Raw genomic sequence first — 26,648 nt, 5'->3', positions numbered from 1 at the left:
AGTGTCCTTGGTGTGGTGCCCAGACTGTTTACAGTTGTGGCACCATGCCTTAGTGGCATCCCAGTTCTTACCCTGGTACCCACCTTTGTTTTGGGTTGTGTCTTGGGGCCCACCCACCTGTTCTGGTTTTTGGGGGCCTACAGAGGACTCTTTTTCTTTGTTTCTAGTGTCACCCACTTTCTCCTGGGGAGTTTTTGTAACCCCTTTCTTTTGGTCACCCCCAGTGGAAGTTTTGGTTACCCTAGTCTTGACCCAGTGGTCTGCCTTCTTTCCCAATTCTTGGGGAGAAATTGGACCTAGGTCTACCAGATACTGATGCAACTTTTCATTGAAGCAGTTACTTAAAATGTGTTCTTTCATAAACAAATTATAAAGCCCAACATAGTCACACACTTCATTTCCAGTTAACCAACCATCCAGTGTTTTTACTGAGTAGTCTACAAAATCAACCCAGGTCTGGCTCGAGGATTTTTGAGCCCCCCTGAATCTAATTCTATACTCCTCAGTGGAGAATCCAAAGCCCTCAATCAGGGTACCCTTCATGAGGTCATAAGATTCTGCATCTTTTCCAGAGAGTGTGAGGAGTCTATCCCTACACTTTCCAGTGAACATTTCCCAAAGGAGAGCACCCCAGTGAGATCTGTTCACTTTTCTGGTTACACAAGCCCTCTCAAAAGCTGTGAACCATTTGGTGATGTCATCACCAGCTTCATATTTTGTTACAATCCCTTTGGGGATTTTTAGGATGTCAGGAGAATCTCTGACCCTATTTAAGTTGCTGCCACCATCGATGGGACCTAGGCCCATCTCTTTTCTTTCCCTTTCTATGGCTAGGAGCTGCTTTTCCAAAGCCAATCTTTTGACCATCCTGGCTAACAGGGGGTCATCTTCACTGAGAGCATCCTCAGTGATTTCAGAAATGCTGGACCCTCCTGTGAGGGAAGCAACATTTCTGACTATCATTTTTAGAGACAGGGCTTGAGAGGCACTGGTCTCCCTATTTAGGACTGGAAGGGGGGAATTGCCCTCCAAGTCACTAATTTCTTCCTCTGTGAAGTCATCCTCAGAGGGGTTGGCTTTTTCAAACTCTGCCAACAGCTCCTGGAGCTGAATTTTGGTAGGTCTGGAGCCAATGGTTATTTTTTTGATATTACAGAGAGACCTTAGCTCCCTCATCTTAAGATGGAGGTAAGGTGTGGTGTCGAGTTCCACCACATTCATCTCTGTATCAGACATTATTTTGCTAAAAGTTCGAAGACTTTTTTAAGAATCTAAAACTGTTTCTAGAATTTAATTTCAAACTTTTAACAAACTTTCAAACTCTAAAAGACAATGCTAAACAGGGACTTAACACACAAGGCCCTAGCAGGACTTTTAAGAATTTAAAAAAATTTCAAATTGCAAAAATCAATCTCTAATGACAATTTTCGAATTTGTCGTGTGATCAGGTATTGGCTGAGTAGTCCAGCAAATGCAAAGTCTTGTACCCCACCGCTGATCCACCAATGTAGGAAGTTGGCTCTGTATGTGCTATTTCAAAGTAAGGAATAGCATGCACAGAGTCCAAGGGTTCCCCTTAGAGGTAAAATAGTGGTAAAAATAGATAATACTAATGCTCTATTTTGTGGTAGTGTGGTCGAGCAGTAGGCTTATCCAAGGAGTAGTGTTAAGCATTTGTTGTACATACACATAGACAATAAATGAGGTACACACACTCAGAGACAAATCCAGCCAATAGGTTTTTATATAGAAAAATATCTTTTCTTAGTTTATTTTAAGAACCACAGGTTCAAATTCTACATGTAATATCTCATTCGAAAGGTATTGCAGGTAAGTACTTTAGGAACTTCCAATCATCAAAATTGCATGTATACTTTTCAAGTTATTCACAAATAGCTGTTTTAAAAGTGGACACTTAGTGCAATTTTCACAGTTCCTAGGGGAGGTAAGTATTTGTTAGGTTAACCAGGTAAGTAAGACACTTACAGGGCTTAGTTCTTGGTCCAAGGTAGCCCACCGTTGGGGGTTCAGAGCAACCCCAAAGTCACCACACCAGCAGCTCAGGGCCGGTCAGGTGCAGAGTTCAAAGTGGTGCCCAAAACACATAGGCTAGAATGGAGAGAAGGGGGTGCCCCGGTTCCGGTCTGCTTGCAGGTAAGTACCCGCGTCTTCGGAGGGCAGACCAGGGGGGTTTTGTAGGGCACCGGGGGGGACACAAGCCCACACAGAAATTTCACCCTCAGCGGCGCGGGGGCGTCCGGGTGCAGTGTAGAAACAAGCGTCGGGTTCGCAGTGTTAGTCTATGAGAGATCTCGGGATCTCTTCAGCGCTGCAGGCAGGCAAGGGGGGGGTTCCTCGGGGAAACCTCCACTTGGGTAAGGGAGAGGGACTCCTGGGGGTCACTTCTCCAGGGAAAGTCCGGTCCTTCAGGTCCTGGGGGCTGCGGGTGCAGGGTCTCTCCCAGGCGTCGGGACTTTAGGTTCAAAGAGTCGCGGTCAGGGGAAGCCTCGGGATTCCCTCTGCAGGCGGCGCTGTGGGGGCTCAGGGGGGGACAGGTTTTGGTACTCACAGTATCAGAGTAGTCCTGGGGTCCCTCCTGAGGTGTCGGATCTCCACCAGCCGAGTCGGGGTCGCCGGGTGCAGTGTTGCAAGTCTCACGCTTCTTGCGGGGAGCTTGCAGGGTTCTTTAAAGCTGCTGGAAACAAAGTTGCAGCTTTTCTTGGAGCAGGTCCGCTGTCCTCGGGAGTTTCTTGTCTTTTCGAAGCAGGGGCAGTCCTCAGAGGATGTCGAGGTCGCTGGTCCCTTTGGAAGGCGTCGCTGGAGCAGGATCTTTGGAAGGCAGGAGACAGGCCGGTGAGTTTCTGGAGCCAAGGCAGTTGTCGTCTTCTGGTCTTCCGCTGCAGGGGTTTTCAGCTAGGCAGTCCTTCTTCTTGTAGTTGCAGGAATCTAATTTTCTAGGGTTCAGGGTAGCCCTTAAATACTAAATTTAAGGGCGTGTTTAGGTCTGGGGGGTTAGTAGCCAATGGCTACTAGCCCTGAGGGTGGGTACACCCTCTTTGTGCCTCCTCCCAAGGGGAGGGGGTCACAATCCTAACCCTATTGGGGGAATCCTCCATCTGCAAGATGGAGGATTTCTAAAAGTTAGAGTCACTTCAGCTCAGGACACCTTAGGGGCTGTCCTGACTGGCCAGTGACTCCTCCTTGTTGCTTTCTTTGTTCCCTCCAGGCTTGCCGCCAAAAGTGGGGGCCGTGGCCGGAGGGGGCGGGCAACTCCACTAAGCTGGAGTGCCCTGCTGGGCTGTGACAAAGGGGTGAGCCTTTGAGGCTCACCGCCAGGTGTCACAGCTCCTGCCTGGGGGAGGTGTTAGCATCTCCACCCAGTGCAGGCTTTGTTACTGGCCTCAGAGTGACAAAGGCACTCTCCCCATGGGGCCAGCAACATGTCTCTAGTGTGGCAGGCTGCTGGAACCAGTCAGCCTACACAGATAGTTGGTTAAGTTTCAGGGGGCACCTCTAAGGTGCCCTCTGTGGTGTATTTTACAATAAAATGTACACTGGCATCAGTGTGCATTTATTGTGCTGAGAAGTTTGATACCAAACTTCCCAGTTTTCAGTGTAGCCATTATGGTGCTGTGGAGTTCGTGTAAAACAGACTCCCAGACCATATACTCTTATGGCTACCCTGCACTTACAATGTCTAAGGTTTTGTTTAGACACTGTAGGGGCACAGTGCTCATGCACTGGTACCCTCACCTATGGTATAGTGCACCCTGCCTTAGGGCTGTAAGGCCTGCTAGAGGGGTGTCTTACCTATACTGCATAGGCAGTGAGAGGCTGGCATGGCACCCTGAGGGGAGTGCCATGTCGACTTACTCATTTTGTTCTCACTAGCACACACAGGCTTGTAAGCAGTGTGTCTGTGCTGAGTGAGGGGTCTCTAGGGTGGCATAAGACATGCTGCAGCCCTTAGAGACCTTTCTTGGCATCAGGGCCCTTGGTACTAGAAGTACCAGTTACAAGGGACTTATCTGAATGCCAGGGTGTGCCAATTGTGGATACAATGGTACATTTTAGGTGAAGGAACACTGGGGCTGGGGCCTGGTTAGCAGGGTCCCAGCACACTTCTCAGTCAAGTCGGCATCAGTACCAGGCAAAAAGTGGGGGGTAACTGCAACAGGGAGCCATTTCTTTACAAATGGGAACAGTCTACTCTAGCCGGAACTGCGAGATGGGGTCGTCCCTGATCTGGGACACGAGCAACCCAGGACAAAAGTCAATGCAAGCTGCACGGCTCCACCCGGTGGCACGAGGGAGCTCTGCTATGAAAATTTCCTGATTCAGTCTGGTTATTATATTCTAAAAGCGAGGAATCTGTGGTTAGAAGTATCTTTGAGAAGAGTTTTTACTTTCCCATTTTAGCATTTATGAACCAAATAAAACCAAAATGTACAATCTTTTTTTCCCATCTCTCTGTTTTCCATTACCAAGACAATGACCTTTTGTGCTTGCCATCGACATTTACTGAATGGGTGAAGAGAGGAGTAGCAAATAGTATATTCCATGAGAAGTGAAGCATAATAAATTTATGTTGGTGTCATAAGAAATATCCAGTTCCTGCCTTTTCAAATCCACTTCCCTAGCAAGTGAAACGTAAGGCACAGTGGGAGATCCGATGAATTTAGAGACTACGCCAGACACTTGGGTAAATTTCAGTAGTGATGCTGGTGTAAACACTACAGTAGTATCTATTAAGAAAGTGTGTACAGAGTTGGACCATGTGGATTACAGACACTGAAACATAATGTGTCTCCTATTTCTGGAGAAGTCTACTCCAACCACCCATAAAAACTGTCACATCCCATTTTTTGATCCAGATCTTTCTTCACTTTTTATTAAACTCCAAATTCAAAATAAGTTGTCTTCCCTGGATATTAAGAACACTCTTTGGCAAAGGGAGATACACTTCAACCAACAGATGACAATGACAATTTGAACATACAACTATTGCCAGTTTTTTTTTTTTTTTTTTTTAAAGGAACTGGCATTTAACTCCAAAACGAAATAAGGAATTCATTGAATATTCTAATATTGGACTGCTGTTTCACTCCATATTAATCCAATTACCAATACAAATTCATGTGATATTCGTTTTTGCCACCACAAGTTAAAAAAATAAAATCTGCTAATTCTGCAGACTTACCACTTCTAATTTCTTGCCGGATGATATGATGACATTCTGCATGCAGAAACTGTAAGTGGTCTGCCACCATTCGCTGCTGGCATTCGTGTATCACTTTACTATATGAACTAGGGTGTAGATATTTTCGACACCGCATTTCTTCATCTGTTAATCTACCTAAAATCTAAATGCATAAAAAATGTTTTTCAGAATAGATTTTTTCCAATGCATTTTACAATACCCAACGTACATTTTTAACAATCTTCATTTGTGAAACATTTTTGCCAAGGTTTGAGTTACTAACCTGGCTTCTCTCTTTCTAGTCAATATTTATTTCAGGCTTGCAAACCTAACCACCCAATCCATCTCTTCTGCACTGCCTTTGTTCATGTTAGTCATAAACTGTGCAACAAACTGTTAAAACACAGACAATACAACAGAAATAAAAAATGTATAGTTTATCATAGATTGTTAATTATTCGTAGGCAACAATCACAGCAGCTCATACTCTCCTTCTTGGATAAGACCCCAAAGACATGAAACTATTTCAACCTTCTGTATGACTGAAGTCACTAACTGGGTGAAAGACTGTCTCATGTGTAACAACAACAAAACTGAAGTAGTGATCTTGAGCAAGGACACCTCACCATGGTGGCCAGCCAAACTCAGACCCACACCCACCTCCAGCAAGTACACCAGAAACCCTGGAATAATCAACAACAACAACAACAATAAACTGGACATCTCCACACAAGTAAATGCCATCACTGTATTCTGCTTCCACACACTGAAGATGCTGATGAAGATCTTAAAATGACTCCCAAACAGCACTAGAAAAACAGCTTGACTGCTGGGGTTCTCTAGCACAGAACACTGGCCTTCACCCGTGGGCATTCTTGGAAATCTTCTGAATTACCGACAATTAGACAGTCACTCTAGCCACCTGGCTGCAAAGCATGGTGCTGCGGTATTATAGAAAATCAGTGTGAAGAACATGCCAGGAAACAAGATGATCAAGAAATGCAGGGTTTCTTTATTTTCTTGAAGTATGATGCTCATAAATAAAACTCCAGCCTCCACCATCACCGTCTCCCTGCAACTGCCGCGGAATGTTACCGGCATTCCAGCCAAATACAATGACTGGAGAAGGGGGAAGCAGGAGGAACCATCACATAAGAAAGGGAGGGGGAAGCATAATAAATAACAAGAGAAAGATAGGAAAGATATACAAATAATAAACAAAGGAAAACTACAATAAACAAAGAAATGTTACAACATGAGTTACAATATGACAATACCACACCACTTCCCCTTTAGAACAAAAGAAACTACTTAATTTTAACAACTCTATTGAGATTCCATATGCGTCCATCATCTAATTTAACTGCCCCTTAATATTTTAACGACTCTGAAGATTTTACTGAAATGAGACTGACCACCATAAGGTTTCCCAGGTTAACTTGACTTTAACAGAATCTCCCACATTAACTTGCACATTCTTAACAGATTTTCTCAAGTCATATATACATTTTCTCCTTTCCTGACAACTCGCATGTTTATTCACAGCAGATTCTCTCTGTTTTTCATAATCAAAGATTTCCTTGGTATAATTCTTGACCCATGGAGGATTTAACACCGTGTGAGGAATGCGTTTTTTGAAAACGAAAAACGGGGATTGACCAGTGCTCGAGTGAGGAGGAAATCTATACTCTTCAATTTTCTTTTTGATCATGGTCTCTCAATCACGCTTCAACTGGTTAGCAAGCTGTATCGTTTCTTTCAACGTCCTATTGAAGCGCTCAACCATCCCATTTGTTTTCGGATGGTTTAGAGCACACTTTTTTTGTAGAATACCCCTTTTCTTCAAAAACTCACACATAATCTTGGACATGAATTGTACCCCATTATCAGTCAAAATGCTCTTGGGATTTCCTTCCCTACTAAACACATCTGTAAGAAACTCAACCACCCTCAGGGATGTTACTTCTGGAGTAATCAAGATTTCAGGCCATCTGGATAATTCATCCATAAGAACCACAACATATTTAGAATGAGATTTATGGCTAATTGGACCTAGAATATCAAATCGATACGGATTCCCACACCTTTTTTGGAACATCTTTCAGGATCATCGGTTGTGTCCTAATTTTTAATGATTTGTCAGCTGTACTACACTCCAAGCAATCTCACACCTTTCTTTCAATTGCTAGATCCATACCAGCCCACCAATACAACCCTCTAAGCCTTTCCTTGGTTTTGCATATGCCATGATGTCCCGTATGAGCAAGATCCATAATGCGCTCACGTAACTTATTGGGAGGAATCAATCTACTCCCTCTTAAAACCATGCAATCCTGAATAGATAACTCATGCCAAATTCTTTTATACTGTATCCCTAAACTTTCTGCATGATCTGGCAACCTTCCTGCAGAAAGTAATTCCTTTAGACGCACCAGATCATTGTCATTGTCAACTTCCTGTTTCCACTCCTCCTCTATGATACACCCATCCGTGACTACACAGACTTTGACTTCTTCGTCCACCCACCAGGAGTCAATAGCATCCGAATCAAGTGACACCTCAACCATTAATCTGGACAAGCAGTCTGCAGCTTTGTTTTCACACCCGGGCACATACTTCACTACAAAATGGTAGTCTTGTAGGCCAATAATCCACTTGCAAATATGACTGGAGACATTATCAAGTCCCTTTTTCCCCATAATTTTGCAAAGTGGTTTATGATCCGTGCACACTTCGAATTTGGTTTCCCATAAAAAAATTTAAACTTTCTTATTGCCCAGTATATGGCTAAAGCCTGTTTCTCTATGGTAGAATACTTGTATTCTGCACCACGTAAACTACGCAAAGCAAAAGCTATTGTGTTAGCAACATTATTATCAAATTGTTTAAGTACACACCCCAACCCTTTATCCGAAGCATCAGTAGTTATGGAGCAAGGAAGGCCTGGTTTGAAACTATTTAGGGATTTGGCTAATGACAGGCTATGTTTCAAATCATCAAATTCTTTTTGACAATCGGAATCCCAAGAGAAATTGGTACCGCTCTTAAGCAAGTTTCTAATAGCACAACTCCTCATGGCTAAGTTCGGAACAAATCTAGCGTAGAACTCAACCATCCCTAAAAATGTCTGAACCTCAGTTTTACTACGTGGTGCAGACAAATCAAGAATAGATCTTACCAGTTCCTCTTTGGGTTTGATCCCATCACCTGTTACCACATGTCCTAAATAAGATATCTCCTTCCGGAAGAAATTACATTTACTACTCTTTAAAGTTATTCCCTTGGTGCGAAAGATATCCAGAACCTTATGGACTAGAATTCTGTGACATTCTATGGTATTTGAAAATATAAGAACGTCATCTTGAAAGAATTTCACCCCTGTCAAATTCCCAAGCATTTCATTCATCAATCTCTGGAAAACTGAAGCAGCCGAACACAACCCAAAAGGCATTCTGTTGAACTTGAACACACCAAATGGTGTAATAAAAGATGTGTGAAGAGTCCAAAGTTCTTACAACTCAACCTGATGATATGCTGGACTGAGGTCCAACGTGGTAAAAAATTTGGCATCCCCCAGAGCACTCATCATCTCAGTGATGCTAGGAAGTGGAAACTTGTCAACAATTACTTCTTTGTTCAAGTTGCGTAAATCCACACATACCCTAATGTCCCCGTTAGCTTTGGTTGCAACAACTATAGGTGCAACCCATTCTGCTGCTTCAACCTTTTCAATTATACCTTCAGACACCAACCTCTGAAGTTCATCTTTCACTCGGTCTCTCATACTAAAAGGTATATTCCTAACTTTGCACGTAATTGGTATAGCATTCTTTTTCAAAACAATGCGGTGTTTATATCCTTTTCCACAACCAATTTTGTCTGAAAAAACTTCCGGGTACTCACTAATAAAATCTTCCCCCCAATCACATACCTTTTGCACCTGTACCTGGGGAACAGCATTTGGATTTAACACAATATTCAATAATTTCTGATGAGGCCAACCAAGGATCGTACCACCCACCACTGGGATATATACCTTACCCTCAATGAAATTCCCTTTAAACCCTATTTTAGCATTAAAATATCCCTTCAACTCGATTGGCTTCCCACCATAGCTAAAAGGAGTAACATCAGGAGGATGAAGCGACACTCTGTCCTTGAAGCACTTGCAAAAATCGGATTCTGACACTAGAGTCAACTTTGCACCAGAATCCATCATCATGGAGACCTTTACCCCATTCACTTCTACAATATCAATGGGGTACTCACACCGAGATTCGGTTATGCAACTCACATCATTCACAATTTGTAGAATAAAAGATTTATCATCATCATCCACTCCATCACATTCAATTTCATTCACTTTCAAAGAATTTTTTCCCACCGACTTGCAACATCTAGCGAAATGACCTTTCTTGCCACATTTCTTGCACATCATATTAACTGCAGGACAATCTTTGCTGTTAGCTAAGTGCGAAGAGTTACATCTATAACACAGCAAATTAGATTTTGACCCTGAAGACACATTTTTGTTGAAGGTTTAGCTTCCACAGACTGAACTAATTTAGAAGTGTCTTTAGATTTCCTGAGGTCTTCAATGCAAAGTTCAGAATGTTCAATCTGTTTCGCCACGCTCAAAACTTCTTCTAACATAGGATCTTCTTTGGACCATAACGCTTCTCTTATTTTGTCACTTTTGCATTCCAACATAAACTGATCTCTGATACGTTCTTCCAAAGCGTCACCAAACCTGCACTGGGAAGCCAGTTTACGTAAGTTTGCCACAAAATCTTCAACTGACTCTCTTTCACTCTGCTTCACTCTGCTTGCATTTCCCAAAATAATATCGTTGAAGGATGATTGACACTTTAGGAAGATAATGTCTGTCTAGCCTTAACAGAGTCAATTCAAATTCATTCAAATTAGTATCTCCTTCTGTGCCATCAGGAGAATTAATAACAGGTACATTTTCTAAAATTTCTTGTCCCTCTGCACCCAAACAATGTTGAAGAATTGAGTTATTTCTTTCTGCAGACAAATTGCTGCCACATACCCGAATATAGGTAAGGAAAACCTTCTTCCATTTACTCCACTGAATGGGAGGTTCTCCAGGCAAAGATAAAAAAATGGAGGAGGAGAAATATTTTGCATGCTTCCACTGTTAAAACATAGTCCCAGACTGTATTAAAATATAAAAATAAACGTTTCTGTACAATGTTCCAAAAATTTCAATGTTCGAAAGTTCCAAATAGCATTTAAATTGCAGTACTTAAAGATCGCTAAAGGAATTAGGAAACGCGATCAATTAAAGTCACTCTGCCAGATACAATACATCGTAGGAAAAAGGAAGGGTTTCCTCTGTTAAAAGATGCACATCAACGAATACAGGTACAATAATACGCTGGAGATTGCTTTGAATACTTCCATCCAAATCCTTCAGTCGGGTAAAGACGTGATAAAATAACATAGAAATGTTTTGCAATGTCCAAAAGCCTGTGCTTCAACTACAATACGAGTCAATGCTCAAAGCAAGGTTAATGCCAGAGCTTCAGCCCAGGGGCACGCAACAGGCAAACAACGCGGCGTTGGCCTGGCAACCCGACGACGCGTTTTTAGCAGTGTGAAGCTTTGGCAGAGAAGAGCCTTACTACGCGTCAATGCTCAAAGCAAGGCTAATGCCAGAGCTTCAACGCAGAGGCGCGCGACAAGTAAACAACGCGGTGTTGGCCTGGCAACCCAACAACGCTTTCACACGCTAATGCTCGTGAACCCTCGTCTCGGTGAAGGAGAAATCGGAATCGGAAATAAAAAGGAAAAAAAACACTGCGCAGTGGAAATACCTGTCGATAAAAGATTTCCACAGGCTTAGAAGGTGAAAATTCTGCAACGATGGAGTTGAAGTTGAAGAATCAATGAAGCTTGAGCATCAGAAAAGCTTTACCAAAATCCTTGTAGGGTGCTCCAAACAGGCTCGTGGGACCCTCGTCGCCAGTGTGAAGAACATGCCAGGAAACAAGATGATCAAGAAATGCAGGGTTTCTTCATTTTCTTGAAGTATGATGCTCATAAATAAAACTCCAGCCTCCACCTTCACCGGCTCCCTGCAACTGCCGCAGAATGTTACCGGCATTCCAGCCAAATACAATGACTGGAGAAAGGGGAAGCAGGAGGAACCATCACATAAGAAAGGGAGGGGGAAGGGTAATAAATAACAAGAGAAAGATAGGAAAGATATACAAATAATAAACAAAGGAAAATTACAATAAACAAAGAAATGTTACAACATGAGTCACAATATGACAATACCACAACCAGTCATCTCGACCCTGCACTTCTGCCCCGGAGCACAGTGGTCAAGGGTATGCAGCGGGTTGTACTGGAAGGGTCACATACTACAGAGGCACAGCAGGATGGCTAGCTCGGGTACTATACAGTCCATTTTGATACAGCCTAAAGTTGCCGGGATGGAGTCACTAAATCTCTACTTCTAAGTGGCATGGCCCACTGTCGCTAACCAGGCCTGGAATCTGTAGACACTTTGTCTGCCGCATAACAAGCAGGCCTTGCCCTGGAGCAACAAAGCAGGCACTGTCATGGAGAAAGCAGAAATTCCCCCCCATCGTCTAAATTTGTGCCATATTCTGAATGGATACGGGAGAGGCACTATGTAGCTTGTGGCTGCACTCATACCATAATCGGTCGCTGGGTTTGGTGATCCTATACCTACCCAAAGCAAATCAGACTGTAATCAAGACTCTGAGTCTCAAGCAATACCATCTTTCCCACTTATGGTAGCATCACTGTCCACAGCCATGGTCATGCTTGAACGTCAGTGTCTGAAGCTGAGTCAGATGGCGCAAACTCTCAGAGGGGCCTTCTGACTTACCCAAGTGGAACACAGTGCAGCAAACCATCACTGCACTTTATTTACCTACCCAGTAGTCTAAAAGACCTGGCTATTTACTGCCCACCATCCAGAACCCTATAGAAAGCATATTATTCAACCCGCCTTTACAGAACGTTACATGTCCGTAAACATCCACTTGCCCCATCTGCTCCCTGCATCAATTGTACAGACAGGGAGACATTAATATAGTTTTATTTTGTTTTATTACAAATGGTAAGGAAAGGAAGGGCCTTTCGTGAAGGACTCAAAGATGATTCAATACTCCCTCTTCTTCTAGAAGATTTTGTTCATCATGAAATGCTGGGTGACACAGGCCAGAGAAAGCGGATTGCATTTGATCGGAGTTAAGCAAGAAATCCTCCAGGGACTTGATAAATAGTTTTGAAATATGTGGACTATTCTTGTATCATTTTATATATCCTACCAATGTATTAACGAGTAACTTATTCCAGTTATGTCTCTTGCTGCCTGCTTAAGCACAGGGAGATCCTGTTTAGTTGCCCTCCCCTCACGGAGCCTAAGCGAGCTGTAGTACAAGATACTTGAAACTGGATGTTAAATAGCCAATTTATGGTCTTTGCAGGTTCTAAACAATGTACATTACAGAAAAAAACCACATTCAGCTTCTGCTGTAACTGCACACTGAATGCAAACTTCACCTTCACAAGCTTTAAGATACTCGTCAGCCAGAGTTTTTAGCAGAGTAGAGAATGCAAGGCAGCTCAGGAATGCTTTTAGTCTGATGTCCTTTCATATGGCTTTAAAGTCTACAAAACCCAACTACAATTGCCAACCCCTCGTCTGTGGTGACAAGTTCTTCAAAATGTTAAACAACCTCCTCAGAGACATTGAGCCATATCTGAAGAGTTCTTCTCTACCTTCTGGCCACAGTGTAATTAATCCATGAAATCTTTAAACTGGCAAACTTCTCATTAATGTACATAACCACATTGGCAATGATCTTTTTGTAACTGTGAAGTGTTGATGTGGTGGGTAGAGTCCCATTAACGTTATCTCACAGCCATTTGTATAAATGTTTCTAATACGATTTTCTTTGGGGTGGTACAGTTTCTCAGAATGATGTATATGTTAACTCAGCTCTCGTTTGAGGCCTGCTAAAGGCAATGCACATCTCTAAATTTATGGTTTAACTCTATTTTTCTTGAGTATTTTAGAAACACACATACGTCCACCTACAAACAACGGCCGGTGCAGAGGAGATGAATGGCAACTTTATTGTAGGATGCTTATGAAGTGACAAAACATGTATAACACTCCACAGAACGCTGCCCTCCCCTCCCCCCCAAAAAATTCCATCCCTTCTTCCAACCCAGGGCACTCCTGTTTTCTCTGGACCTCAACCTGTGCTGCAGCAGTGTATGCATGTTGGTCGTTAAATCTCTGTCTCAGTGGGATCTGAGTCATTCCTCCAAAAGGCAGAGGAGTCTCAGATATTGGGGCAGGTCAATTTTCGAATGCATAGTGATATAAGGGTTATGTAAGGTTTCCATAGTTCCCGATATGTGTCTCGTCGGGAAGCTAGCACTAAGGACAGCTTCTCCATCCCCAGTACGTGCCAAAGTCATTGCAGCCATAGTGAGTGTTTTAGGAGCCCATCTGTCCCCCAGTGGGTTAGGATCGTCTGGTGAGCAGCCCCCAGGGCTATGCTGATTTGCCTGCCCCTAAGGGTCTCAAGTGGAAAAGTGAGGGCATTCGGGAGGCCCAATACCAGGTAGTCTGGAAAACGGGACAGAGTAGTATTGAGGCATTTATCAATATCATTCAGAACCAAGTCCCAGAAGTGTGCAAGTTTAGTGTATTCCCACAAGATATGTAATAAGGTGTCCAGTTGGTCACATGGGAGGTTGCCCCTGTGGAGTCGGACAGGTGTGAGATACCAACAGTAAGTGTTTTCATGCGTTGTTCTATACACGCCATTAAGTGCTGTATATCTTGCTTGGTGGTAAATCTCTCTCCACTCCTTAGGTGTGAACTGCATACCGATTTCTTGTTCCTGGTGGATTTGACTAGGGGGGGTTTAAGGGCAGGTGTAGAGTGTAATAGTATGCTATATAGTTCTGAAATGAGGGGCTTATCATTCAGTTTCGTCACAAGCCACCCTCAAATGCCGTCAAGGGTTGGCTTGCTGCAGCACTGTTAATGGGATTGGTAAGCCATTGTCTAGTTTGCATATAATATAAGCACTCTGTTTCAGGTATATTATAGTAGTCTCTCAAACTGTTGAATGGGATGAAGCCCTCCTTGCCAAAAAAGCTACCTATTGCCTAACAGCCCGCCTCACCCCATACGCGAAAGGCGGTCTGGTCCATGCCTGGAGCAAAATCCGGATTGTATGTTAGAGGCATGAGAGGTGAAGGTAGGGGGGGTATGCCCTTACAAATAGCCCACACGAACTCGCAAAAGAGAGTGCCTGTGACTGGAGAGACATATAGGCTTCTGGGCCTTCATAGTTTCTTATGGAAAGGGATCTTCCAGAGGTATATACTGGCGACAGCCTGGTCCATGAACAGCCAGTGCTTTTCTGATTCTGGCTGCAACCATTCCAGCAGGTAAAGAAGCTGGGCTGTCTGGAAAAAGAATAAGAGACTGGGTATGCCCATGCCTCACTCCACCGGTGGGCGGTGACTCAGGTCCCTGGGCCTTCTAGGGCACTTATCTGCCCACACGAAGTCCTGACGTGCCCGCTGCAAAAATTGGACGGTGCCTGGATGAGGGGCCACGGGGAGGGTCTAATACAAGAACAGAATTTGGGCAGTATCATTATCTTAATGGCGGCGATTCTGCCCAGCCAAGAGAGGCGGCAAGGGGAGCCACTTTGCTATGTCTGTGACCACTTGTTGGCGCAGTCACTTGAAGTTAAGGGATATTGTGCTGTCTAGGGATTTTGCCAATTGGATGCCAAGGTTGGCTATTACATTGGGAAACATTAGGAATGCTGTTCCTCCTGGGCTTGGGAAACAGTTAGGTTAAGAGCCTGTGATTTCTGAATATTGACACGGAAGCCAGGTGCCGCACTGAATATCTCTATTTTCCAGAGAAACACCGGCAGGGAATTGACAGGGTTGTCGAGGGTCGCTAGGCATAGAGAATGATTGTATGAATGTCTCCGGCAAAGCAAAACCTTGTGATGTCCAGGTTGCTGCCTGTCTGCTGAGCAAATGGCTCCATATATAATGGAAACAGGAGAGGGGAAGACAGTGGGCAGCACTTTCAAAAGCACTGCTGGATCGAGAAGGTGGGCGAGGAAAGACCATTAACGCGCACTGTGGCTCTAGGACAGCTGTAACAGCTGAGTATCCAGGTGTGGAATCGTTCACCAAAGCGTGCCAGGGTTGCCATCAGGTAAGGCCAGTGCACGCAGACAAATGCCTTTTCGGCATCTATGGAGAGGAGATTGACATGTCAGGAAGACTGTTGTGCCTTGCCTAAGAGGTGGAGGAGTCTTTTTGTCTTGTCAGAGCGTTGTCCATTTAGTACAAATCCAGCCTGGTCTGCAGCGATTAGGCCTGGCAATATGCCTGTGAAGAACTCAAAGTCAACATTAAGAAGAGAAATGGGTCTATATGCCCCGCTCTGACTTTTCCCCTTACCGGGCTTCAGGATTACAGTAATTGAAGCCTCGGTCATCTCCAGCAGGATTGCCCCAGGTCCGGTGAAGGAGTTACATAGTCTAGTCAATAATGGGGCCAGGGCCGTGCAAAATATCTTGTAAAATAAGTCCGGAAACCCATCCGGACCTGGAGATTCATGAGTATTGAACCAGCTATGGCCGAGATGACTTCATCAGTTCCAATGCCTGTCCTAGGGTCAGTTGGGGTACTTCAATTTCATTTAGGTACCTCGATGGTAGGACTCTGGCACTAGTTGGTCTGTGTACAACTCAGCATAAAACCTTTGAAAGTGGGCCTGTGTAGGAAGTTGGCTCTGTATGTACTATTTCAAAGTAAGAAATAGCATGCACAGAGTCCAAGGGTTCCCCTTAGAGGTAAGATAGTGGCAAAAAGAGATAATTCTAATGCTCTATTTTGTGGTAGTGTGGTCGAGCAGTAGGCTTATCCAAGGGTAGTGTTAAGCATTTGTTGTACACACACAGGCAATAAATGAGGAACACACACTCAAAGACAATTCCAGGCCAATAGGTTTTTATATAGAAAAATATATTTTCTTAGTTTATTTTACGAACCATAGGTTCAAGATTTACAATCAATACCTTAAATGAAAGGTATTTTACTCAGGTATCATAGAAACTTTGAATCAGCAAAATAGCATGTACAGTTTTCACAAAAATGGCAATAAGCTATTTTAAAACTAGACACTGCAAATTTCAACAGTTCCTGGGGGAGGTAAGTATTTGTTAGTTTTGCAGGTAAGTAAATCACCTACAGGGTTCAAAGTTGGGTCCAAGGTAGCCCATCATTGGGGGTTCAGGCCAACCCCAAAGTTACCACACCAGCAGCTCAGGGCCGGTCAGGTGCAGAGGTCAAAGTGGTGCCCAAAACGCATAGGCTTCAATGGAGAAGGGGGTGCCCCGGTTCCAGTCTGCCAGCAGGTAAGTACCCGCGTCTTCAGAGGGCAGGCCAGGGGGGTTTTGTAGGGCACCGGGAGGGACACAAGTCAGCACAGAAAGTACACCCTCAGCGGCACGGGGGCGGCCGGGTGCAGAGTGCAAACATTCATTGGGTTTACAATGGAGTTCAAGCAGGCAGGCAAGGGGGGGGGGATTGGGGAGGGGGGGCTCCTCGGGGTAACCACCACCTGGGCAAGGGAGAGGGCCACCTGGGAGTCGCTTCTGCACTGGAGGTCGGATCCTTCAGGTCCTGGGGGCTGCGGGTGCAGTGTCTTTACCAGGCGTCGGGTTCTTAGAAGCAGGCGGTCGCAGTCAGGGGGAGCCCCTGGATTTCCTCTGCAGGAGTCGCTGGGGCGGGGGGCCCAGGGGGGTCAACTCTGGCTACTCACAGGGTCGCAGTAGCCGGGGAGTCCTCCCTGTAATGTTGTTTCTCCGCAGGTCGAGCCGGGGGCGTCGGGTGCAGAGTGGAAATTCTCACGCTTCCGGCGGGAAATGTGCAGTCCTTTAAAAGTTGTTTCTTTGTTGCAAAGTTGTTTCTTCTTTGGAGCAGAGCTGCTGTCCTCAGGAGTTCTTGGTCCTTTTAGATGCAGGGTGGTCCTCTGAGGCTTCAGAGGTCGCTGGACCCTGGGGAACGCGTCGCTGTTGCAGTTTTTCTTGAAGTGGGGAGACAGGCCGGTAGGGCTGGGGCCAAAGCAGCTGGTGTCTCCGTCTTCTCTGCAGGGCTTTCAGGTCAGCAGTCCTTCTTTGTCTTCAGAATGCAGGAATCTATCTTGCTTGGTTCTGGGGGCCCCTAAATACTCAATTTAGGGGTGTGTTTAGGTCTAGGGGTTAGTAGCCAATGGCTACTAGCCCTGAGGGTGGCTACACCCTCTTTGTGCCTCCTCCCTGAGGGGAGGGGGGCACATCCCTAATCCTATTGGGGGAATCCTCCATCTGCAAGATGGAGGATTTCTAAAAGTCAGAGTCACCTCAGCTCAGGACACCTTAGGGGTTGTCTTGACTGGCCAGTGACTCCTCCTTGTTTTTCTCATTATCTCCTCCGGCCTTGCCGCCAAAAGTGGGGCCGTGGCCGGAGGGGCCGGGCATCTCCACTAGCTTGAGTGCCCTGGGGCGCTGTAACAAAGGGGGTGAGCCTTTGAGGCTCACCGCTAGGTGTTACAGTATCTGCAGGGGGAGGTGAGGAGCACCTCCACCCAGTACAGGCTTTGTTACTAGCCACAGAGTGACAAAGGCACTCTCCCCATGTGGCCAGCAACATGTCTGGTGTGTGGCAGGCTGGCAAAACTAGTCAGCCCACACTGGAAGTCGGGTATGTTTTCAGGGGGCATCTCTAAGATGCCCTCTGGGGTGTATTTCACAATAAAATGTACACTGGCATCAGTGTGCATTTATTGTGCTGAGAAGTTTGATACCAAACTTCCCAGTTTTCAGTGTAGCCATTATGGTGCTGTGGAGTTTGTGTATGACAGACTCCCAAGACCATATACTCCTATGGCTACCCTGCACTTACAATGTCTAAGGTTTTGCTTAGACACTGTAGGAGCATAGTGCTCCTGCACCTATGCCCTCACCTATGGTATAGTGCACCCTGCCTTAGGGCTGTAAGGCCTGCTAGAGGGGTGACTTATCTATGCCATAGGCAGTGTGAGGTTGGCATTGCACTCTGAGGGGAGTGCCATGTTGACTTAGTCATTTTCTCCCCACCAGCACACACAAGCTGGCAAGCAGTGGGTCTGTGCTGAGTGAGGGGTCCCCAGGGTGGCATAAGACATGCTGCAGCCCTTAGAGACCTTCCCTGGCATCAGGGCCCTTGGTACCAGAGGTACCAGTTACAAGGGACTTACCTGGATGCCAGGGTGTGCCAATTGTGGAAACAAAGGTACAGGTTAGGGAAAGAACACTGGTGCTGGGGCCTGGTTTGCAGGCCTCAGCACACTTTCAAATCATAACTTGGCATCAGCAAAGGCAAAACGTCAGGGGGTAACCATGCCAAGGAGGCATTTCCTTACAGCCTGCAATACCTGCATCCTTTGTGAGGATCTCTCCCCCCTCCACCCTTCCAGGGCCAACACCCTTGTGGTCAGATGATGGGCCTGGAGCCTATTCGCTAAAAGTCTGCCACATTTGTTCCTACCTGTGTAAAAGGTATGTTTAAGGCTCCGTCTACGTCTAACCCTGGCAATTGTTCCTGACGGCTTCCTGCTGCCACCATATCCTCGGGGACCCTGTGCTTTGATGCATCTGCTCCAGCTCCCTCACCCTATCTTGCAGGGACTCCCGCTTCTCCCTACGGGTCTTAATGTCCGCAGAGAAGATAGTTATGAACTACCCCATTATGACCACTTTCGGTGCTGCCCAGTGTTGAGATATGTATGCCTGCCGTGTCATTCGTAGCTAAGTAGGCTTTGAGGGCCTTCTGGATTTGGCTAAATAACTCAGGTTCATGAAGGAGTGTGGTGCGTAGACACCAAGATGGACGAGCAAATCATGTAGGTGGGATAGACAGGCCCACCACTAGTGCTGCATGATCTGACAATGAGCAAGGCTCTATGGTCACTGCACTAACCATATCCTGTACTTCTTGTGTCCCCAGAAAATGGTCTAGGTGCACGAATGGCTTATGTGTGTGTGAGTAAAATGTATAGGCATACGTAGTGGGGTTGTGTGTCTTCCAGATATCACAGAGGCTGAGTGTTTCATCTTATCGTACAGTGCGCCTATGCCCCCCCCCCCGTCGGTGCGCGGTCCATCTCGTTATCATAGACTATGCGAAGTCCCCTCCCAGTAAAAACCTGTCTGCAGGGAGGGTGTAGCACTTCTTCTATCGCTCTGCGGAGAAAGGGTTCCTGGCCCTCATTGGGGGGCATATAATGACCCCACTATCAAGGCCTGCCCCCAACTCAAAATTAATAGGCCAGGAGCATCCTCCTGATTTCTGTTAGCTTCATGCACAAAGCCCTCCGAAATTTGTTAAGAGAGTAGTATCCCCTCCCCTGCTTTCTTAGTGGGACCAGACAAAAGCAGTTGGTGAGGGAACAAACAAAATTTTCAATGGTGCCAATCTGATGAAACCAGATGGGTTTCCTGGATTAAACCTATGTCAGCGCTAGTCTGCTCTAGGTATGATATGAGGGCCCTCTGCTTGAATGGACTATTCAGCCCTTTAGCACTGAGAGACATAATTGATATTTTATCCTGTGTGGGAGGCATGATGTATATGTATAAGAGGATGCTCAATACTGATGGGGCCACTCCAGATGTCAACTAGGGGCCGGGGAGTCGTGTCGTCGGCACACATGTTAGGAGGTTTACATGGGAGGACTAAGTGTAAATGTGAGTACCCTTCCCCATAAACAAAGTAAAAGAACTCCAACAAACAACATGTCTCTGGTGCATCCGGCACCACAACTGGGGCCACCAGGGAGCCAGTGGTGTCCCAAAGAGCTGGGTCGTGGGTCTGGCAACGTTTGGACAACGTCGATCTCCCAAAATGTGGTGGTCCTCCACTCCCCTCCTTCCCCCAGACTGTCTGCAAAGAGGACACATAGAGGGACTCAATTGTCAGCGTCATGGGAGAGGGACTCCAGGATGGCCATTCTGTTATTGCGTGATGGTTTCCGGGGCTGGTTGAAAGCTCCAGATAGTCGTGGAAACCCCTCCCCCTGCACTCCCCAGCTGAACCCCCATGCATCCCCTGCATCGTTTCATGGGTCTAGTCATTCCAGAGGAGAGCAGGGAGGCCCCTTCGCTTTCCGGGGCGATTCCTAAGAGCTCTCTCGCTACTGAGAGAGAGCAAATCTGGTGAAGCCTCCCATACCATCGGAATATGAGACGGAAGGGATGACTCCATGACTCAAAGAGGCAAACAATGCCTCTAGAAAAGATCGGGTTACGGGCCCTCCGACTCCTCATTCTCGAGGGTCACCTCATGGAGTGCTGGGAAGGTGTTGGCTCTGCTTGTTCCCGGTGGCTGTATTGTCAGCATGTCCTTGAGGGTTCGGTCCTTTTTGTTCTGTGCCTCCGTCATGTTGCCCCAGTGTGTAACCCACGGCCAGAGTCAAAGGTGGAATAGGAGATAGTTATCCGAGGCCACTGCCAGGTAAGGGTTTTGCTCAGGAGGTCCCAGGTCTATGTAGAGAGGCCCTATTCAAAATGTGTGGTCCCATCCAGATCAGCGACCAAGGGCATTCCCAGCCTCCCGGTGCAGGCATGTGGTGATGGAGACCACGTGCAGTGATGGTACACTGGCCTTCTTTGGAATACGCAGATGTCATCCCCTCACAGGGTAGTCCAGAAACGCCTCCTATAACCAAGACTCTAATAAGTTGAGCCGCGTGCTGAATAAGAGCAAGGTCACCTGCTGCCCGGGGTTTAAGGCTGATTCCAAGGGTGGGTCCCACTGGGTGGCAATATCGGGCTGTGAGGGACTGGAAGGGCCCAGTGTGTTGTGACTTTGTCTGTGCCCCAAAGTGATGTCAAGGGTGCCACTAGGTGAGCAGGGCAGAGAGGCTCACAAGCTCTGGCAGCCCTGAATTAAATATAGGTGTGCATCCCACCACTGGATGTTGGCCGAGTGACAGACTAGCGTGGCATGGTGAGCAGTTATTCTTAAGCTGATATTTGAATGAACGGCATATGTGCATCGAGCCTGGGGCCTGGCCCCCCCAGTCCCAGCCTCCTCAGAGTCCCTTGGGGTACAGTAGGCTGGCTTCCCGGCTTCTCTTCACCACCCGGTGTGTGTGACTAGTCCGGGAGGCTTCGACACTTGGAGTGCTAGCGGGTGTCCTAGATGGCAGTTGCTGGTAGAGCCCCACAATCACCAGTAGTGTTGGGCCGCGTGAAGCGGATGTGCTTGCTTGTCTTGGGGGGAGCATCGTGGCTCACCTCAATTCCACTCTTGGGGCCTGCGGTAGGGCTTGTGCACTTCAGGGTTCCTCCACTCCCCGCCTGGTCCCATGTGGGTTGTAGATTCCTCCAGGTGTGCCAAAGTCTGCTGGGACACTGGATCGGCCCCAAGCCTGGAGCTAGTAGATTCGCCTAACCAGCAGGGCCACTCTCAGTTTCTGGAAGTTGTTATCCGTGCGGTTGCAGCACCAGCTGAACATGTCTCCACTTAATTCAGTCTCCTCGTGCCTGCCATCTTAGGCCGCCGTCCTGGTCTGCAGGGAGCCCTCTCCAGCTGGCAGGTAGCAAACAAGGTCCCCAGGCTGCCACTCAGTGCTGGGGGTGTCACGGGAGGCCAGGTCCCCGATAGGTGCCCTCAAACTGCAATACATGCTGAGGAAAGATATCTGGCTCCATCGGCAGTGAGGGAGAGGACCGAAAGCAGGTCCAACTAGCCCGCCATCTTGGCCACGCCCCTCACATTTAAATTTACAGCTAGTTACTGTAGAAATTTACTTGTTTACCTTTGATGCAAAAGCATAATTCCCAGCTGCAACCTGTCCGAGGTACAGAACCACTGTACGCAATTTCTGTTGCATGGATGCCAGAGCTCTTGCTTTGCTGTATACTCCACCTTTTTAATATGACTCAAAAAAGCTAACTTTTCAGGAATTATTCTTGAACTTTATTTGGTGTCTCTTCTTCTAGGAGTATAACTGTAAAATTTGAAAATCCATTTCAGTTTTTTCTTTTAAAAAATGATTAATAAAGCAAGAGACTTCCACATTATCTAGCATACAGAGCTTAAATTTGTCAACTATATAATTGAATGGCTGCAGAAATGGAAGGTCCTCCTTTATGAGCGTGGCAACCCCTCCATTAGATCTCATCAGTAGGTGCACCACTGAAATACACAGCTGTTAGTGCTGGGCATAATTAGTCTGTAGACTTTAAGCCTCCCAAATCCAACGTTTTGATATATTCTCCATTATACATTGAGCATGTTCATGCTCGAGTGGAGAGTTTCTCACCATAATCAGCACCTTTTCCTGTTAATTTATTAAAGTCTCTGTACTATCATCAGCAAAAATGAAGATGGTCTGAAAATCTGAAACTTTTTTTCTGATGTCCTGTTGAAATATATCTGCCTAACATAATACGACCTCTTAGACTTCTTCCCTATTTGTATAATTTTCTCTGGTATCCAAACCTGCTTTGTCTATAGTCCTACATAGGGTTCCTTGTCTGAGAGAGGTTTGCCTTGCTTTACTATTAGATAAAAATCTTTAAAGAAGAATGCTAATCCCTTTTTTTCTTTTTCAGTTTTAGGATTGCTTTGCATAATGAAGGGCTTGCCTGCACTGGGCGCAGAACCTGAGGTACTCACCTGCCTCACTGTAGGAAGCTTAAACTGCAAGAAAGTTTTCTTATTTTCCTGGAGGTGCCATTAAATGCATACCACATGTAATTATGCTATATGGCATTTATATAGATCGTGCTACCACTGACAAGGTGTATATGCCCTACTAATTTCATGTCTTCTGGCTGGTTCAGAGTGCAATTGTTCACATCTATTTTTTCCTGAACCCAAATGGATGACTGTCACCACAAGTTTAGCCCTGTCCTTTTCCATCCTGACTTTACTTCTGCTCTAGACTTGACAAAGATTCCAGTGAATGAGATTGAAGGTAAGGGTGGGCGGGACTCTTGTTTGATTGGGCAGCATTAGATGGATTCTGTAGGAAGCTGGCTTTCTATATAATGCACTAAAATGAAGTACACTGTGCAGAGAATCCAGTGGATCCCCAAGTGTTATTGCAGAGGTAAAAGTAGATAGGACTAATGCTCTATTTGTGGGAGTGTGGGCGAGCACCTAGGCTTATCAGTGAGTCGTGTTAGGCATTTGTTGTACTCACGGATGCAATAAATGAGACAAACACTCAATGAATAAATCCAAGACCAATTTAGAAAAATAATAGCAGTTTTTAAGAGATACTTTGCAGTTTCATAAATCAACAGCAATTTTTTACTTCAGCAATGTTAACCTATGGGAGGAAAACAAGAATGCAGTTTTGTAGCTAAGTACACACCTTACTTATCCAGCCTTTTGTATTTTAAGTCAACATTTGCCATGGTTTAAATCAGTACCAAAAGTACACCACAGCAGCATATGGGCGGCCGGGTGCAGAGGTCGTATTTGGAGTTGGGCGCCCAATGTTAACCAATGGAGACAGGGGAGGTGAGCCAAGATGCGCTGCTCAAGGGCGAGTAAAGTGGTGTCAGGGATCGATCTCCTGAGGTTGAGTTAAGAACAAGGGGGCCACAAGGCAGCACCAAACTTACACCGTCAGCGGGCACAGGGCAGCCGGGTGCAGAGTGCCAAACACAGCGTCGACACCCAATGCAAGTCAATAGAGGAGATCAGTTTTGGAAAAAGGCTGCAGGCTCTGGCGAGGAGGCTTAACGAAGAAAACTCACAGCTGCCCAGCTACGTTCTGATGCAAGGGCACATAGGGACACCGACAGTCCAGCTCCCCATGACCCAGGGGCTCTGAATGCAGGGGTGACCTTTGCCGCCAGAAACGGCTTACCCGGCAGGTCGCGGTCAGGGAGAGTCTTCGATTTGAGAATACAGGCTTTGAGGAAGAGTTAGCCAATTTTACTTAAAAACATATACAAACGCATATATATGAGGGTCTTAGATGTACAAGTTTACAGAGGCCTTAATTTATATGTGATTCCCTTCTGTTATCAGCACAGTGAAGACCGGGATTAAGCTGGAAATAAAGACTTCATATTATCCAATTTAATTTCTTGAGTAGTAACACAGTTCAAGTTATACCACTGTTAATCATATATTCAATAAAAAAAAAGAAAAAAAAAGAAATTGTAGTCAAGAAGAGATTAAATGGTCTCTAGAGACACAAGTAATTTTAATTAATGTGCACCTTGGGTGTTCTAAGAAAGACAGCCTTTGGAGCCTGGAGTATACAATCAGTTCACCCACATTGTATGTAACCGTATAGAGTTCAGTTTACTCTCACTTTTGTGGTACAATGACGTCAACCCCGAATAAAGTGGAGCACACTTTATTTTTTTTAACCAATTGTGAAAACAATAGAAGATTATCTGATTTTACAGTTAGAGATTGCAAGGACTACTAAAACCTAAATCAAGCTAATTGCAGGACATATTGAATTAACAGAAGTAAAAATCCAAACATACAGAAACAAGGAAGAAGGCATGCTAGGAGCGTCTGTGTTGCAACTGTATAAAATGATTGAGACGTTTCTCACCTTTTCCATATATTGTGAGCAGTTTGATTCTTGCAGTAAATTTGACGCTTCCTGTTTGTAATACTCCCCAGTTTCAGCCAGAAAGGGACTCTCAAAAATTTCCTGATAAAACTGAAAAATGAAAGTAGCATCAACACAGTGCTTGCTGCTTATGGACACAAAAAGTAAACAAAAGGACAAATGCATACGGATGTACATTCATATTTACCTTAAGGGGGAATTTTTTCTTATACTGTTCAACATGAACAAACGAGTTAATAACCCCATGGATTACTTTCTGATTTGGGTCCTCCCCACATCGATCACTAAAACAATTAAAAGAAAAAATTAAACAGTGAGAACTGTGAGGGGCTGAGCGGAATGCAGAAGATATAAAGTGCAACATTCTGTAATTAATCAACAAGTAACTGTACAGGAAGAAGAGCAAGCCAAGTACTTGCAGGTGTAGACTATAAATTGTTATACAAAGTGTACACATTACGATGTGTTCATTAAATACAATATTAGTACTCAGCAGATAGATCTACATATAGCTTATAGCTTTGCAATGTGGCGTGGCCTTGCGATTGATGTAATTTTTACAAATACATTCAAAATGGTGATCCAAGTCTCAGCATAAAGGACCTCATTTAGTGTTTGTCACTGAACATCCAATAGATGCAGTGCTCCTCGTGTGGCCATGTAGCTAACTCACTGCCTGGGTGGATCATCTTATAGTGGGAAATTCACTTAAATCCAAGACTATCAAACAGAAAATTACCCATTAATCCTGATGTAATTGTAGCTGAAAATAATGATTTGGTTCCTCTCCATCCCATGACAAAATACAAAGCTTAGTTCACATGCCAATTATGTTGATAGAGAGTTCCAACCTTTCAACCCTCAGGTCCTCAAAGTGTTCCTACTTTTCTCCAAGGCAGCAGCTCAGACCACTATAAAAGGACAATGGTGAAAAAGTGCTTATCATCTGTGTAATGCTCTACAACTCTCCTTTAGAATCACACGTTAGTGCTGTTGCAGCTGATATGCTAATATGCTAATGAGTTGCGTATATTGACTAATGAGATAATTTGACATTTGATTAACAGTCATCGAAAATAACGTGTAATGTGCAAAATGTGGCCATGGGGAGTGGTCACCATCTGTGTTAACAGTACTAAAATAATGTGAACGTTTAATATTTTGTATTAATATGCTATAATGAAGGATCTAAATTTATGTTATGGTGCTTCATATTCTTAAATGAGCTAATAACGTGTAATGTGCAAAATGTGGCCATGGGGAGTGGTCACCATCTGTGTTAACAGTACAAAAATAATGTGAACATTTAATATTTTGTATTAATATGCTATAATGAAGGATATAAATTTATGTTATGGTGCTTCATATTCTTAAATTAGCTATCCCAGAGGCCTGGTCGGCGCTGGGCCTTGCTTGCTTAAACGTGGAGATGCGATGAGCTGCTGCAGACTGGAACTGGAGAAAAGGACCTTGAACTGTACAGAGTTCACCATTGATCATTGCTAGAAAAATCTGCATCACCAGCGGACAGGAGACGATCAGAACAAATTGATACAATTATGTGTAGAGTAGGCTAAATGTACTTTTCAAGGACTTGAACAATGGAGCTACAGACTAAGAGCAACAATTTTGTTACCTGAAGAGCCGGATGATGTCCTCATCGACAAAAGGACCAACCATGTTAATGGAACTTGACTCTCAAAACAACATAGACCAGTGGTAAACAAAAACTATAGGTTAGAGTCATAAACC

General features: G+C 45.1%; 1 protein-coding gene across 2 annotated transcripts in view; it reads right to left on the bottom strand.

The window, feature by feature from the left end:
- Positions 1-26,648, bottom strand: part of CUL2 (cullin 2) — a 454,610-nt gene that overhangs the window by 208,160 nt on the left and 219,802 nt on the right. For both annotated transcript variants that reach the window (XM_069211221.1, XM_069211220.1), the window contains exons 7-9: positions 25,084-25,180; positions 24,876-24,986; positions 5,201-5,363 (exon numbers count right to left, since the gene is read on the bottom strand). In XM_069211221.1, coding sequence (XP_069067322.1) covers positions 5,201-5,363; positions 24,876-24,986; positions 25,084-25,180 — 371 coding nt within the window. The remainder of the gene's footprint in view (positions 1-5,200; positions 5,364-24,875; positions 24,987-25,083; positions 25,181-26,648) is intronic.

The sequence above is a fragment of the Pleurodeles waltl genome, chromosome 10 (genome assembly GCF_031143425.1).
Source record: "Pleurodeles waltl isolate 20211129_DDA chromosome 10, aPleWal1.hap1.20221129, whole genome shotgun sequence".
NCBI lineage: Eukaryota > Metazoa > Chordata > Amphibia > Caudata > Salamandridae > Pleurodeles > Pleurodeles waltl.
Note: the sequence above shows the minus strand (reverse complement) of the source record. Positions and strands in the feature narration are given on the sequence as shown.